We start from the raw sequence: 14559 nt of genomic DNA, 5'->3' as shown, positions 1-14559 counted from the left end.
TGAGCTACCTGCTTAGATGGTGATGATCTATGTGTGCCCTTACCTGCCATGCTTCCGACACATTCCTGCATACGTCTGTCCAGATCTTCTATACACTGTGATCTGGGTGGTTTTCTAGTTCACACCATGGGATCCATGTAGAGGTGTGGGTGTCAGTCTAGGTTCTCTGGGGCCACGGAATTCACAGAACAAATTAATCTTTCTCTTTCTCTCTCTCTCTCTCTACACACACACACACACACACACACACACACACGTAATTTATTGGAATAATTTACAGGCTGCTAGTCCAACAATGGCTGGCTGGGAAGGGAAAGCCCAAGAATCTAGCAGTTGCTCAGTCCCACGAGGCTGGTGTCCCAGCTGCTCTTCTGTAGATGCTGGGATCCTGAAGAAGTGGACTCCAATCTGAGGGAATGGATGTGCTGGCAAGGCAAGCAGGCAGAGAGAGAAAGCTTTCTTCTACATCCTCTGTAGACGTCCAGCAGAAAGAAGGCCTGTGTCTTCCCATTTCAAGATCAGGATCATGCTGAGTGGCAGGGTGGTGGTGGCGTATGCCTTTAATCCCAGCACTCGGGAGGCAGAGGCAGGAAGATCTCTGTGAGTTCCAGACAGCCTGCTTTATAGAGTGAGTTCCAGGACAGCCAGGTCTGTTATACAGAGAAACCCTGTTTAGAAAAACAAACAACCAAAACAACAACAAAAGATCAGAATTAAAGGCGTCTCTGTCTTCCCACCTCAGAGGTCTGGACTAGAAGTGGACTCAACCACTTCAAACTAGCAGAAAATCTCCCGCAGGTTCGGGAGAAAACCTCCACTATTCTGGATTGTACCTCATTCCAGAAAAGCTGACAAACAAGAACAGTCAGCATAGCTCAAAGGATGACCCTCGTTTTCCTCTTCCAGCACGAAGGTGCCAGGCTGTGTGCAGGGCAAGCACCTTTACCAGCCTGGCATTACAGTGACCCGTGTTCTTGACAAGTTTTCGCGTTGGTCTACATGAGACATCTGACCGCCCTAGAACTCCCTCTGGAGAGCAGGCTGACTTCAGATCCACAGAGAGTGGTCTCTCTGCCTCCTGAGGGCTGGAACTAAAGGGGTGTACCACTACAGAGCGTGTCTGATACTTAGGCTAAGGCTCACTTTAAGTCTGAGGGGTGGACCAAGGCGTTTTAAGTCTTTTTTTACACATTGACAGCTCCAGCCCCACTACTGGAGGGCACTACCTCATCGCTGAACTCCTGCAGCTGCAGAGAGCCACCTGACTAGGAGTGTGACAGACCGTGCGGGCACCTAACACCCCAGGCTCCACCTCCAGGATGTGGACGCTGTTGTTGACCCTATTTGTGTAGATCTAACATCTTGTTTAAGACCTGTTGCCAGTCTTGGCGAGCATAGCTGTGGTGAACCAATCAGCCACAGGAGACCCTTACCGTATCCGTTACCATTTCTCACAGGAGGGGAAGGACCGCAAGCACCTCCCCCCACCTGTCATCAGCAGTTACTAGAAAAAACACTCCAGCAGTTCCCATGAGCCTTCCTCTGCTCTTGCAACCCCGATGGAACCCTGATTCACCACCTGAACCTGTGTGGAAATGTTTCTGTATCCAGGGTTAACAGAAAGACTCCCAGAAAAAGCCACACTGTAGAAGTAATATTCTGGGGCTGGAGAGATGGCTTAGAGGTTAAGAAGACCTGGGTTTGGTTCCCAACACCATGACGGCTCACAACTGTCCGTAACTCCAATTCTAGTGGATCTGACTTGCTCACGTGAACACACCCACAGGAAAACACCAATGCCCATGAAGTTTTTCCTGTAAACTCTGGTGTCTGTTCACTACATAAACATGAAGCTAGGGGGGCTGGAGAGATGGCTCAGTGGTTAAGAGCATTGCCTGCTCTTCCAAAGGTCCTGAGTTCAATTCCCAGCAACCACATGGTGGCTCACAACCATCTGTAATAAGGTCTGGTGCCCTCTTCTGGCCTGCAGACATACACACAGACAGAATATTGTATACATAATAAATAAATATTTAAAAAAAAAAACATGAAGCTAGGACTACAGCTCAGGGGAACAGCACTTGTGTCTGAGACTCTGGTGGGGTTTGGGACAACACCTCACGTTCATAACTCATCCTGAAGTGGGGTACCCACAGCTTCCATTCACGACATCCTGTTGCCCCTTGAGGGTGAGCACAAAGCAATACCAAACACTTAAGGAGAAAACATCCGTCTCACTCAGGAAAAGGAGTCCCTGAAGTGCGCCCCTTATTAGTAACCACCAGCCAGAGCGGTCCGTGTAAACATTGGTGTTTATTGGGAAAGTGCACGCCGCCGCCTCACAGCCGCTTCTGAGATGGACAGGAAGGTTCACTGGACTCTCCCAGGGTCTGCAGATAACTGTGACAAGCTGAGCATCCAGAGCAGGGTCCGACAGGGACCCGACACTGGACATACCGCAGGGCACTTGGCTAAGGAAGCTGAGAACCAGACCTTTGGATCACAGGCACAAGCCCCCAGTGCCCTACCCTGAAGGCTGTGGCTCCCAGCTGCTGTGACCTCCCTGCAGGAGGATCCGAGGTCAGAACAGAGTCAATGTTTCCAACCCTGACAAGTGCTCATTTCTGAGGGGCAGGCAGGCAGGGCTTGCCCAGGGCACCCAGGTCAGCACCTCAGCCCTGCTACCTGCCAGTTGCTACCATAGGAACTCAGGTCCACACAGCCACTGCCAGCACCTAGCAAAGGGACCATCTGGACAGGGACTGAGGTAGTGGGGAGGGGCGAGGGAAGGGTCCGCCTCTGTGTTTAGCCTTCTGGAGTCAGAGCAGCATGGGGCCGAGGCACTGTGGCCAACAGCCCTGAGGAAGCCCTGGCCTGGAGCTGTACCACATGAAGAAGGAAATTTCTGAGGTGGCTCCAGCCATGGCAGACCTCTTGCCAGGAGGAGAAGGGAGGCCAATCCCAGGAGCATGGCCAGAGTCAACTTCCCAAGAAGCCACGGGGATCTAGACACCCTCTGAGGCACCATGACCCTCTTTCCCACACTTCCATCTTGGCTGGTCAGCACTGAGGGCCCATGTCTTCTTCAGTGACTCTTCTGACCACTGGATGGCCTCACGGGGCTCGGCTGGCTCAGAGACTGCTTTACCACAGCTTCCAGGTGAAAGAGAAGGGCCAGAGGGGGCGAGAGGACCACTCTGTGGTGGACACGAGGCCATGAGGTCCTCTCAGTCCTCAATATGAGGACCAGGGAACTCTGAACGGCAGGGCCCAGAGAGTCACATGTTTAGAAACGAGAAAGCGGATGGCTCCGTGGTCGCCTTCTGTGGACCCAGCTGGAGATCCTGCAAGCCGGGGCAGGGCAGGCGGGGACAGGCCACCAGCTCCATCCCCTCAAACAAAGAGTTGGGGCTCCACAGGCACGTACTGGAGTTTCCCTCTGGGGTATCTGTGCTCTCCAGGTCCTGCTCACATCCTGGCCCCTGTTCACTAGAACATACTGACTGGGTTTCGACCGCACTGGCATCCTCCAGAGCGGGAGGAAAGGTGTCTGGAGAAGGAGCAGGCACAGGGTTCCTGGGCTCAACTGTGGTAGAGCTTAGAGGCTGGAGGAAGACCTGGCTCCCAGGAGGAGGCACAGGGCTGGTCAGCAGATCCGCTGGGCCCATGAGGGTAGCTGCAGAGCTGGGCTGGGCACAGGGCCTTAGGGCAGGGAGCTGCTGTCTGCAAGAGGCTTCAAAGTGTCTCAGGATCTAGAGGAAAACAGGAAGGAGGGGGTTCCTGTTTAGTGCTGGGAACAGTGAGGCCGAGGCAGACACCCAGCCGTGTGCTGCTGGAACGGGACACATGAAACAGATCCCACTGAACAGACGCACGGGCAGTCCCAGCCTCAGAGCCCTCCAGACATCACGGGAACTGAAGGTCCCGAGGAGACCCAACGTATCTGGTCACTCTGGACGTGTGTTCCTGTGATGTCACCCCAGGTTTACTTGGTGGCGTGACCAAAAGGGAGCTAACAGGTGCTAACGGCATAGCCAACCTGGACTAAGTGTCTGGGACACTGCAGTTTAACAACGACAGAGAAAACACCCCATCTAGGTGGCACACGCCTTTAATCCCAGCACTCAGAAGGCAGAGGCAGGGGCAACTCTGGGAGTTTGAGGCCAGCAAGGTCTGCAAAGAGAGTTCCAGGACAGCCAGGGCTACACTGTGAGGCCCTGTCTAGAAAGGTAAAACAGAAGCGGCTAGGGATGCAACCAAATAGCCAGGAAGGGCATGAGGGAGACTCCCAGGGACATGGCCGAGACCCTAGTTTGTGAAAGAACGGAGAGCTGCAGCCGAGGGAGACTTTCTGGAGAAGGTGGACCGTGTGTCCGACAGGCGGGGGAAGAGCCCAAGGCACCCACAGTGCCAGAGCCCAGGGTAGGCGGGCACCACACACTGAGCAGGGCTGTAGGAATGCGCCCACCAAACACTGATCGCGGCCAGCTAAGGGACCACTGCCAGGGCAGTGGGTGGTGAGAGAGACTCTGCTGTTCCCAGGGCCCACTGCCCACCTTGGTAGCTTTGTTCGTCACAGGTCCAGGGCTGCCTGCACCAAGTTCCTGCAGCTGTTGCCGGCAGAGGAGAAGGACTTGCTCCTGAGGCAGGAGGTCAGCTCCCCCAAAGGAGGCAATGGCGCACAGCGCCCTCTGTGGGTAGGAAGCGGGGTGGAGGTGTGGCCAAGTCAACTCTCCCTGGCTCTACACAGAGGATGCCTGGGGCCCAGCATCCCTACCATCCTCCACAGCATCCCCACCATCCTCCACAGCATCCCCACCATCCTCCACATCTTCCACAGCATCCTCCCCACCATCCCCCACAGCATCCCCACCATCCTCCACAGCATCCCCACCATCCTCCACAGCATCCCCACCATCCTCCACATCTTCCACAGCATCCTCCCACCATCCTCCACAGCATCCCCACCATCCTCCACACCATCCTCCACAGCATCCCCACCATCCTCCCCACCATCTTCCCCACCATCCTCCACAGCATCCTCCCCACCATCTTCCCCACCATCCTCCACAGCATCCCCACCATCCTCCACATCTTCCACAGCATCCTCCCCACCATCTTCCCCACCATCCTCCACAGCATCCTCACCATCCTCCCATCCCCTGCTCCCTCAGGCTGGTCCTCACCATCTGTTCGCACTCACTGGTCCCGACCAGCTGGCGGAGGAGCAGCTCCAGCACAGCCTCACAGTTGAGCAGCCCACACCTGCACAGGGAGGGGACACAGAGGAGGGATGGGGACAGTCATAGCCAGCTCCCCCACCCCTCAGGGGCCAGGCGCAGGCGGGCAGCTCACTCTTTGATGAAGTGCTGGGTCTCCTCACGGCTCAGGAAGACACGCGATCCTTGTGTCACGGCTCTCACTAGGCTCAGCTCTTGCTGGCAGTCATTTAGGGCCATGGCCTCAGCCCTGGACAGAGCAAAATGACATGGCCAAGTCAGGATATCAAGGTCTCAGGTAAACGGGTGGGACAACAGCCCCTAAGCTCCCACACTGGGGGTCAAGGAACCTGCTGGCAGCCCCTCTGGGAGAGGCGGTGGGGTGGTTTGAAAGAAAATGGCCCCCAAAGGAAGTGGAAACATTAGGAGGTGTGGCCTGGTTGGAGTGGGTGTGGCCTTGTCACAGGAAATATGTCAGTGTGGCTTTGAGTTCTCATATGCTCAAGATACTGCCCAGTGTTTCAGACCACTTCCTGTTGCCTGCAAGATGGAGGACTCTCAGCTACTTCTCCAGCACCACGTCTGCCTGCATGCTGTCACGTGTCCCACCACGATGACAATGGACTGAAACTCTGAACGGTAAGTGAGCCACCCCAATTAAATGTTTTCCTTATAAGAGTCGCCACGGTCACAGTGTCTCTTCACAGCCATAGAAACCCTGAGACAGGTGGCCACGTATCCCACACACCTTTCGGTCAGGTCGCTTGGCTCGCGGCTGGCCCCAGAGTGGCTGTCGCTGCCAGACCGACTGCCTGAGTCCGAGGCCCTGCTCGGGTTGCTGGTGTAGGAGGAATTCTGGGAACTGGGACCACTGTCCAATTCGTCCCAGCCTCCTCCAGCCTGCCCAGGCTGGTGTCTCACAGCTGAAAGACAGAATGGTAGACAAGACCCCAGGGCTTTCCACAGGCCTCATGCCGCCTCCTTTAGGCTCTGGCCTAGGAGACAAGGGGCTGTGGCCTAAGCTTACAGGGCAACTCCAGAAACTCCAGGCACAAAATGGGTGGATGTTTCCTGCTGGGTAGGAAGCCTGGGGCTCCTGCAGTCAGGGCAGCGTTAACATTCATCTCCACACCTGTAAAGTGTCTCACTCCCTGCCCTAACACCTGACAAAAAGGAAGGCCCCAGATCCACAGAGAGGCAACCCTTGCCTCCATACCTTTGGCCCCAAGGATTAGATTCCCAGTGCTGGGATGTGTGTGGCCAGTTGAAGGTGTCACTGCAGGCTGGTAGGTGTCACCGCGTGGCAAGGGCCCCTGGGTGCTGGGATTCTCAGGCCCAGAGCGCACAGCATTAGCCACTACCTCTGCAGCCCTCTGGATCGTGGAGAGGAAGCTTTCACCCGCAGAGCCTGCAGACAGCAAGCTGGCATCAGCAGGAGAGGGTGCTCACACCCTGGCCCACCTTCCCTACCTCCAGTCAGGCTCTCCAGGATGAGGCCAGGGCAACTGCCTGCTCGGATCCAGGGAGGTAAAGGCATGTGCTGCGGGTACCAGAGCTGCTACCATAGATACTGGGCATCGTGGTCTGGACACTTAGTCTACAGCAGCCACGGTGAAGGGTGTTCTAGGGGAGCTGCAGGAACTGAAAATGTCCCAGGCCCTTCACTCAAGTGTTGGGGGCCCATCCTCGCTTTTGAAGAAGGGACAAGTGAAAGCATCAGTCAGAGGCCCCGGAGATGCACAAAGGCCCATCTGTAACAGCTACAACACACAGCTGGACACAGCTGGACACGGCCTCGCATTCTGCCCCAAGGACAGCTGAGGTTACTTGCTCCGTTACGTGCTACTCTATAGACCTTCGACAAATAAACTTCCAGTGTCTGATGGCACAGGTACCCACATACACAACACTGTTACAGCCTGCACAGGTGACCCTCTAGGTCCCTGTCACAGCCTGGACCCTTGCCCCTCAAGCAGCAGAAAAGGCCGACACAGCCAGCTGGACTTAAGTCTAGTTTCTCCTTGTCCATCAAGTAGAGCCGGCCAGCCTGCCTTGCCTTCCTCCCAGCTGGGCAGAGGAAGCACAGGAGAGTGCACCGGGAGGTGGGTCCACAGGTGTAGCTAGGAGATGCTCATGAGATACCAGTGAGGTCTGACCCTGGTCCCTTCACATCCCTACCCAGGAGCCCTATGCCATACCTGTCCGGCCCCATGTCTTTGTGTAGCCGAAGCCCTGGAGAGCACTGTTAGGTCTGGCCTGGGCACCCATGCCTAAAAGAGGACACTGGCATCAGTGTAGGCCTCCATGCAGACCAGCCCACGTGTACCAAGAGGGATCACCCCCGATGGTGGCTGGGGGTGGTCACCAGAGCGGCATACCTGCTGGAGGCAGGGCCTGGGGAGGCTGGGAAGGAAGCAGAGGCACGGCGTCTGAGAACAAGGTGCTACCCAGGTCCTAAATGAAGAAGTGGTCGCTCAGAGTCCCAGCTGAGATTGCCACTTGGCCCATCCCTACCAGCTCTGTCGCTTTAGACACCTGTCCTGAGCTGCCCCACCAGGCACAGGGGCTGTGGCCCGGCAAGGAGCAGAGCCAGTTCTGTGTGGCAGGACCACAGCAGGCCCCTCACAGACATCCTTCCTCTCCATGTGGCAGGGCCACAGCGGGCCCCTCACAGACATCCCTTCCACTCTGTGTTCTGTGCTCTGGTCCTGTCCTGGGCTCACCTGGGCAGCTGCCCGCACCTTCTGGTACAAGCTGTTCCCATGAAGAGGGTCAGGGGGGCCCGAGAAAGCTGCAGGGCAAAAGTCAGACGGGACAGGCTGAGCCTGGGCATTGCTTACGACCCACAGAATCCAAACACAACCTTCCCAGACGGGGTGACCCTGAGACCCTCCTCGGGACCTTCAAACATGGCCTCTTGACATGTTTGAAGCAGCAGCTCCACCATCTACCTCCACAACAGTCACTCTGTCTGCCAGAGACCACGCCGACACCCACACACACTGGAAGGAACTGCTTCCTTGGGTCCATTCCCTCCCACCTACCTGCAGCAGGAACCTTTCAGAGGTTTCTCAGGGCCTGGATGGTAGACCTGAGGTCTCTATAGGGCCTTCAGGTAGGATCTATACACTGACTCCTAGGCTGGTGTGGCCCGAGCTAAATTCCCTCTGCTAAAAAGTTTCCATCATGGAAAATCGGATTTTCTTCCCTCACACCAAGCCACCCCCAAGCTTTCCCTGGCTCAGGCCCTTGCACATGCCACAGCCCCTGTCCATGGCAGTTCTGCGTCATCCCTCCAGGGCTAGGAGCCACTCCCCAGAGACCCTTAGTGGGCCCCTCCAGCCCAGACACATTTCCATTTGTAAGCCTGGGCCAATGGCGACCCCAAGCCCCAAGCCCCAAGCCCAGCACGAGGCTTATGTCTCCCCACCCAGGGCTGCTTGCCCTGGGCACACCTGTGTCTTTGCATGCCTGTGGCTTCCTGGATGAGAGCAGAGTTTCGTCTGAGGATGAGCAGGAAGGAGGAAGAGCCATGACCACACAGGTAAAGCAAGATCTTCAGCACCTGGAGAGTGGACAGATTCCTGGGGCTGGCCTTGGCTGGGCAGTGGCTGAGCCCTGTTCTGCTGTCTACTACGCGGGGACTCACCTTGAGCTTCACGTGGCCAGAGCTACTGTCCAGGCGGTTCAGAAGGTACTCTAGTAGGCACTGGCTGCTGCCCAGGGACTCGTGGGAAATTTCTAAGAGTCATCTGGGTTAAGGAAGAAGCAGACAGACACCCACCAGGCGAGACAAATCCTCCCTCCTGTGACCATGACCCTGTTTAGGTCACACAGCCTGAAGATCATTACCATCTGGATCCTGAGAAAAAGCACTTGGTGCTCCTGGGATAGCAGAAGAAACCACCCTTGTCCCGGTAACACTTCCCGCTGTTGATAGGGTGCCACTGTTTACTCTCCCCTGCCCCTGCCAACGCAAACAGTGCAGAAGGATACTGGCAATCTCTTCAAACAGGTAGCCTGGACATGGGGTGTCATCATCTGAGGTCCCCTTCAAGAGAATGGGGAGCTGAAGAGGAAAGAGGATCGTGAGGAGCTGCCACCTTACACAGGGTAGGTCCCAGCCACCAAATGACACGCAAGCAAGTCTCAAGCTTACTGGCGCTAAAAATGCCCAGGAGACTGCCTACGAGGGACCAGAATCACCCTAGTACAGCTTTAGCCAGGCTCTGGCAGGGATGAGTGACCCCAGGAAAGAGGGAAATCAATACAGGCTCTCTTAAGATCAAGATGAGGTTTAGCCCCAGCCTCTTACAGTCCTAAATGGAAGGATATTTTAAATACACCCATTTATCAACCAGCAGCAGCAAGAACCTCAGGGCTTTCCATGTACTGGATGGGCGCAGTACCAGACCCAACGAGTTAGAACTGCTCAGCCTGATGGGTTTTGTGGCTCCTCAAGAATGGCTAACTTAAATTCTATATAGTCATGCAGTAACATGGCCGTGTTGGCCTGCTGGCAAGTGTATAATATTTATTTGGTTGAAATCTGTAAACATGTGTTTCTCATGACTCAGTATCTGGGCAAGAGGGTGGGGTTTGGGAATATTTCAGACAGACACTGCTAGGGTCCCACACAACCTCACCAAGCTCTCTGTCCACAGGGATGGAGGAGGCGCTCTGCAGAGTTCAGTACATAAGAACCTGCTCGGGGGCTGGAGAGATGGCTCAGTGGTTAAGAGCATTGCCTGCTCTTCCAAAGGTCCTGAGTTCAATTCCTAGCAACCACATGGTGGCTCACAACCATCTGTAAAGACATCTGGCGCCCTCATCTGGCCTTCAGGCATACAGACAGAATATTGTATACATAATAAATAAATATTTAAAAAAAAAAAAAAAAAAAGAACCTGCCCTAGCCCCTACATAAGAGACCTGACTTCTGCAGCATGGCTTCTTAGCCGCCTAAGAAGGATCCCCGGGGCCACTCAGTATCCTCAAGCTCCAGTCAGGAAGCTTAGGGCAGTCAGATTGTTTCATTCAACAGCTGACCATAGGGCCCAGCCTTGACAAGCTAAACAGAGGCCTGAGTTTCGGTGGTTTACCCTAAGGCAATCAACACCGGGTTCCGACAAAGACCACAAACTGAGACTACCCAGGAACAGACCGTCCAGAGAATTCCTAACGTTCCAACCTGTTGTGGATAGGGTCACCCGCCAGCACACACCCACCGCTTTTCACCAGGACACCCCTAGACAAATGTCAGCCAATCAGGGGTCCTGAACCTTATAAACCCCTCAACCCCACCTCTGCTACTATAAAAACCCAGCTCTAACTGAGCTCGGGGCTCTCCGACCCCTACAATACGTTGGACACACGGAGAGACTGAGTTTGCAAACTTGTGTAAGAATAAAGGCCCTTTGCTTTTACACAGGACTCGGGTCTCCTGGTTGGTTTTGGGGGACTCCGTGATCTGGGCATAACACTGACCACAGGCTCCGCCTTCCCCACCCTGTAGTTATGGCCTTCCAGATGCCTCCTGTCCTCCAGAGATGTGCGAGTTTCCAGGATCATTCTCAGGAATGAAGCCTGGGAAGCCGAGCGGGCCCCGCCGGAGATCGCCCGCCGCCCTTGGCCTCCTAGTCCTCCTGGCAGAGCAGGCTCGCTCGTTCTCGGCAGCTGCTGGGCAGCCCGTCCCCGCTAACCTAGCGAGATCCCCGGGCGCCGGGTGTCAGCAGCCCCTGCGAACTTCACTCACCCTCTGGAGGAAGCTCAAGCGGTCCCGGAGCGGCGGCGCTGCCGCCATGGTCCAAGGAACTCCCCCCAGCCTGCCCCGCTTCCGCCAGGCTTCGCTCCTCCAATCACCGCGCAGCTCTGGCTCCTCCAGCCAATCGGCCTCAGGAAGGGGGTCCCGTCCGAAGTCCCAGTTAGAGACGGACAAGGACTAACACCAATGACTAAAGAACAGGCCAGCGACTCTGACCAATCATAAAACAGTATGGGCGGAGGGGCCGGATGTTTGCCGATTCGACGCCGGAAGAGGCGGGAGCCAATATGGCGGCGTCCACAGGAGCCTGGGAAAATCGCTCATGTCCGCCAACGGAGCCGTTTGGGGGCGCGTGCGGAGCCGCCTCCGAGCCTTCCCGGAGCATCTGGCGGCCTGCGGGGCCGAGGTAAGCAGCAGGCTGAGCCGGATAGCCGGAGGTGGGGAGGATGGTGGCCCTGGGGAGGCCGCACTACCGTCGGGTCTTCCCTTAGGCTTCGGCGTACGGCAGGTGCGTGCAGGCCTCCACCGCCCCCGGAGGCCGCCTGAGGAAGGATCTGTGCGCGCGCGAGTTCGAGGCCCTGAGGAGCTGCTTTGCCGCCGCGGTAGGTGGGCGCGACCCGTTTGGTTTTCCCTTTCCGATGTTTGGTGGGTGCCGCCCGATAATGGGGACTTGGACTGCAGAAGTCTTAGGTCCTCATTCTAGGATAGGTTCCTAGAACGACACTAATGCTGGCCGCCTCCCGGAGCGCCACGAGTGTTACCGAGGGCGGCTAATGCAGAAACAGCACCCAGTAGAACGTCCACTCAGTCACAGGGTCCAGGCTTTCATCTTTTAGGTGAGCTCAGGTGCCCCACGTACACACCAGCACCTCAGCTCTTTAAGGTGTTTGGAGACTGCAGTATTTGATGTGGTCGGGGCTTTTAAACCATAGCTAACTTGGACATTAACCCTTTCTCTTTCAGGCCAAGAAGACCTGATGGAGGCACCTAGGAAGGGCTGTGGGCACAGGCGCCTTGTACTGATGACACACGGAGAGCTTTGGGGACTGAAAGAAGGTGTGGCTGGAGGCGGTCCTGGTGTTTATGTTTCTTCTAGGCTTGAACCTTGGGCAGGGCAGGGTTTGTTTATCGATCTGATTTCGATTAAGATGTAACAGAAACAGCAATGAAGATTATTTAATTCGGCACAGTTTCATGTTTTTATACACAGAGCATGGTGTACGGAACTGGTTTCTCCCAAGAACAATGTATCCTCAGCACACCTGCCCCTCTCCCCCCCACACACACAAAAAAAGCAGGTGGCATATCTGGATCATAGAACTCTGCCAAAGGATCCCACTTAGAACTGTTCTCACCAAGGGCCAGAGAAATGGCTCAACAGTTAAGTCAAAATTCATTGCTTTCTTAGAGGACCCAGGTTCAGTTGCCAGCACCTACATGGCAGCTCACAACCATCTCTTAACTCCAGTTCCAGGGCATCCAACACCCTCTTCTTGCCTCTGCAGGCACCAGGCACACCCATGGTCCAGACATGAATGCCGGCAAAACATAAGATTAAATAAATCTTTTTTAAAAAAATCCAACCGTTCTCTCATCAAAAGTATTTATTCTCAGCCTAGCATACCAGGTCCTGGATCCAACTTCCCGAAGATGCCTCAGCAACCACACAAGGGGAGCGAGCCCAGTGTGACAAGTGCCGTTCAGATGGCGGTCCAGGAATTGGGCAGAGGCTTTTCTGGGCGAAAAACAAGGAGGTTCTGCTTCGGACTTGCAGGGCGGGGACAGCCATCCCTGCAGCCTGTCCTGGGGGATGGCTCCTGGCTTTCCTTCTTCCCCTCTTCATATAGTAAGTTTAAAAATTCAAAGTGTAAACACACCTTTAATCCCAGCACCTGGGAGGCAGAGGCAGGCGGATCTCTGAGTTCAAGGCCAGCCTGGTCTACAGAGGGAGTTCCAGGACAGCCTGGTCTACAGAGGGAGTTCCAGGACAGGCTCCAAAGCTAGAGAAACCCTGTAAACAACAAAAAAGCAGAGCGCAACAAGGGATTCCGCGGGCACGAGTGCCACCTGCTGGGAAGCATGGGAAGTGCTCGGTCCCACTTCTCGGTGTGGAGATTGTGCTGCTGTCCTTGAACCAGTTTGCACCTGTCTGAGAGCCTGGGTTCTGGGAATGGGGCCAGAGGCCGGCGTGCCCTACACTTTACGCCAAAATCGGCCTCCCTGCGGCATCCAACTGCTACTCTGGAACTGGCCTGGCTTAGCAGGCTGAGAAAAGCCAGATTTTCTAGTTTGAAATGTATTTAACGCTTATGGGTATTTTAGATGTATGTGTGTGCACTGTGTGTGTGTTTGGTGGCTGGGGGAGGAGGGCACAAACAAGATGTTGGATTCCCTGGAACTGGAGTTAGAGGTAGTTATGAGCTGCCACATGGATGATGGAAATCGAACCTGGGTCTTCTCTAAGAGCAACAACTGAGCCATCTCTTCAGCCTCTAGGAAACTGTGTGATAGATACTCTTGAGTCCACCTCCAGACATGACTTCTTGGCTATTGCAGACAGCCAGGTCAATTAGTTTCTGTCTCAATGGACAGTGGTGTCTGTTCTCAAGGGACCTGATGGTGTGACTGGACGGTTGCCCAGGGATACAAGGTTGCCCACCATAGAAGCACCACCTACTCAGAGTTCTCTTCCCCACTGTTGAGACTTCCCAGCCTTCCACAGCATCCTGAAGTCCTCGTGACAGCTCAGAGTATAGCTCCTTTCTCAAGTCTTCCAACTCGGCCCCACTGAGCTCAGGTCCCCTCAAGCTTGTCTGGCAAACTGTTCTCTCTTGCTGTCTCTTCATCCTCCCCTCTGAAGTGGCAGGTAGACATCCACTGCCATTCCCGGCCCAGCACAGTCCAGGCCCACAAACTCCGCAGCCCGGCCTCCACTCCATCATCATTTGAATATTACATTCCTGTACACACCCAAACCCAATTCTTAGTCCCCAGCTAGTGGTTCTATTTTGGGAGGTTCTAGAAATTTCAGGAAGTAGGTCACTGCAGGCATGCTCTTGAAGGTTGTGCCTGATCCCCAATTCCTGTCCACTAGGCTGTGAGTAGAACCCTGAACTAGGGGTTTACAAAGAATGCGGTGCATTCCTCGCAGCCTGGAAGCCCGGAGGCTAAAGGTGAGGCCCTCCTGCTCAATGTTCAGGGGACCGAGGAACGCAGTAAAAAAGATGCCTCAGAGAGGATGTACCTTTGTATCCTAAGCTCTTAAAGCCTCCTGGTATACTTACTTGGAAGCCCCGAGCTTTAGAGGGGCCACACTGAACCACAGCAGATGTCTTGGCCTCAGATGAGATCTCTTGTTCCTTTTTGTTGTTTTTCTGGAACTCACTCTGTAGACCAGGGTGGCCTTGAACTCAGAGATCTGCCCGCCTCCTGGAGTGCTAGGATTAAAGGTGTGCACAGCCACGTCTGTTGTTGCTGAGAACTTTAGCTCCTCTATGTTCCTGTCCTGCTGTTGCCCCGGGAACAGAAGCATCCCTGGCCTGTAGCACGGCAACGAAGAGTACCTGTTCTATAGCA

The 14559-nt window shown here is 55.1% G+C and overlaps 2 protein-coding genes across 5 annotated transcripts; one reads left to right on the top strand and one right to left on the bottom strand.

The window, feature by feature from the left end:
- Positions 1-2303: 2303 nt before the first annotated feature.
- On the bottom strand, positions 2304-11044 carry LOC121444048 (AP-4 complex accessory subunit Tepsin-like). 4 transcript variants are annotated; one of them, XM_041645784.1, is made up of 13 exons: positions 10975-11044; positions 9216-9288; positions 8869-8960; positions 8691-8784; positions 7943-8010; positions 7598-7673; positions 7418-7489; positions 6436-6627; positions 5968-6142; positions 5356-5469; positions 5187-5265; positions 4557-4691; positions 2304-3752 (listed from the first exon to the last, which is right to left on the bottom strand). In XM_041645784.1, exons 1-13 carry the CDS (start codon positions 11020-11022, stop codon positions 3279-3281), a joined length of 1692 nt encoding a protein of 563 aa, XP_041501718.1. In that variant the 5' UTR covers positions 11023-11044; the 3' UTR covers positions 2304-3278. The 4 variants fall into 4 exon arrangements, with proteins under 4 accessions (XP_041501718.1, XP_041501717.1, XP_041501719.1 ...); XM_041645783.1 differs by lacking the exon at positions 10975-11044 and adding an exon at positions 10728-10805; XM_041645785.1 differs by lacking the exons at positions 9216-9288; positions 10975-11044 and having other exon boundaries at positions 8675-8784; positions 8869-8966.
- Positions 11045-11265: 221 nt separating this feature from the next.
- LOC121444131 (NADH dehydrogenase [ubiquinone] 1 alpha subcomplex assembly factor 8) lies at positions 11266-12168 on the top strand. The gene is made up of 3 exons (XM_041645920.1): positions 11266-11389; positions 11475-11585; positions 11947-12168. Exons 1-3 carry the CDS (start codon positions 11306-11308, stop codon positions 11959-11961), a joined length of 210 nt encoding a protein of 69 aa, XP_041501854.1. The 5' UTR covers positions 11266-11305; the 3' UTR covers positions 11962-12168.
- The last annotated feature ends 2391 nt before the right edge of the window (positions 12169-14559 follow it).

This window comes from Microtus oregoni, unplaced genomic scaffold (assembly GCF_018167655.1).
Source record: "Microtus oregoni isolate MIOR12 unplaced genomic scaffold, Mior012 000117F_ref0000505, whole genome shotgun sequence".
NCBI classification, from domain to species: Eukaryota; Metazoa; Chordata; class Mammalia; order Rodentia; family Cricetidae; genus Microtus; species Microtus oregoni.
Note: the sequence above shows the minus strand (reverse complement) of the source record. Positions and strands in the feature narration are given on the sequence as shown.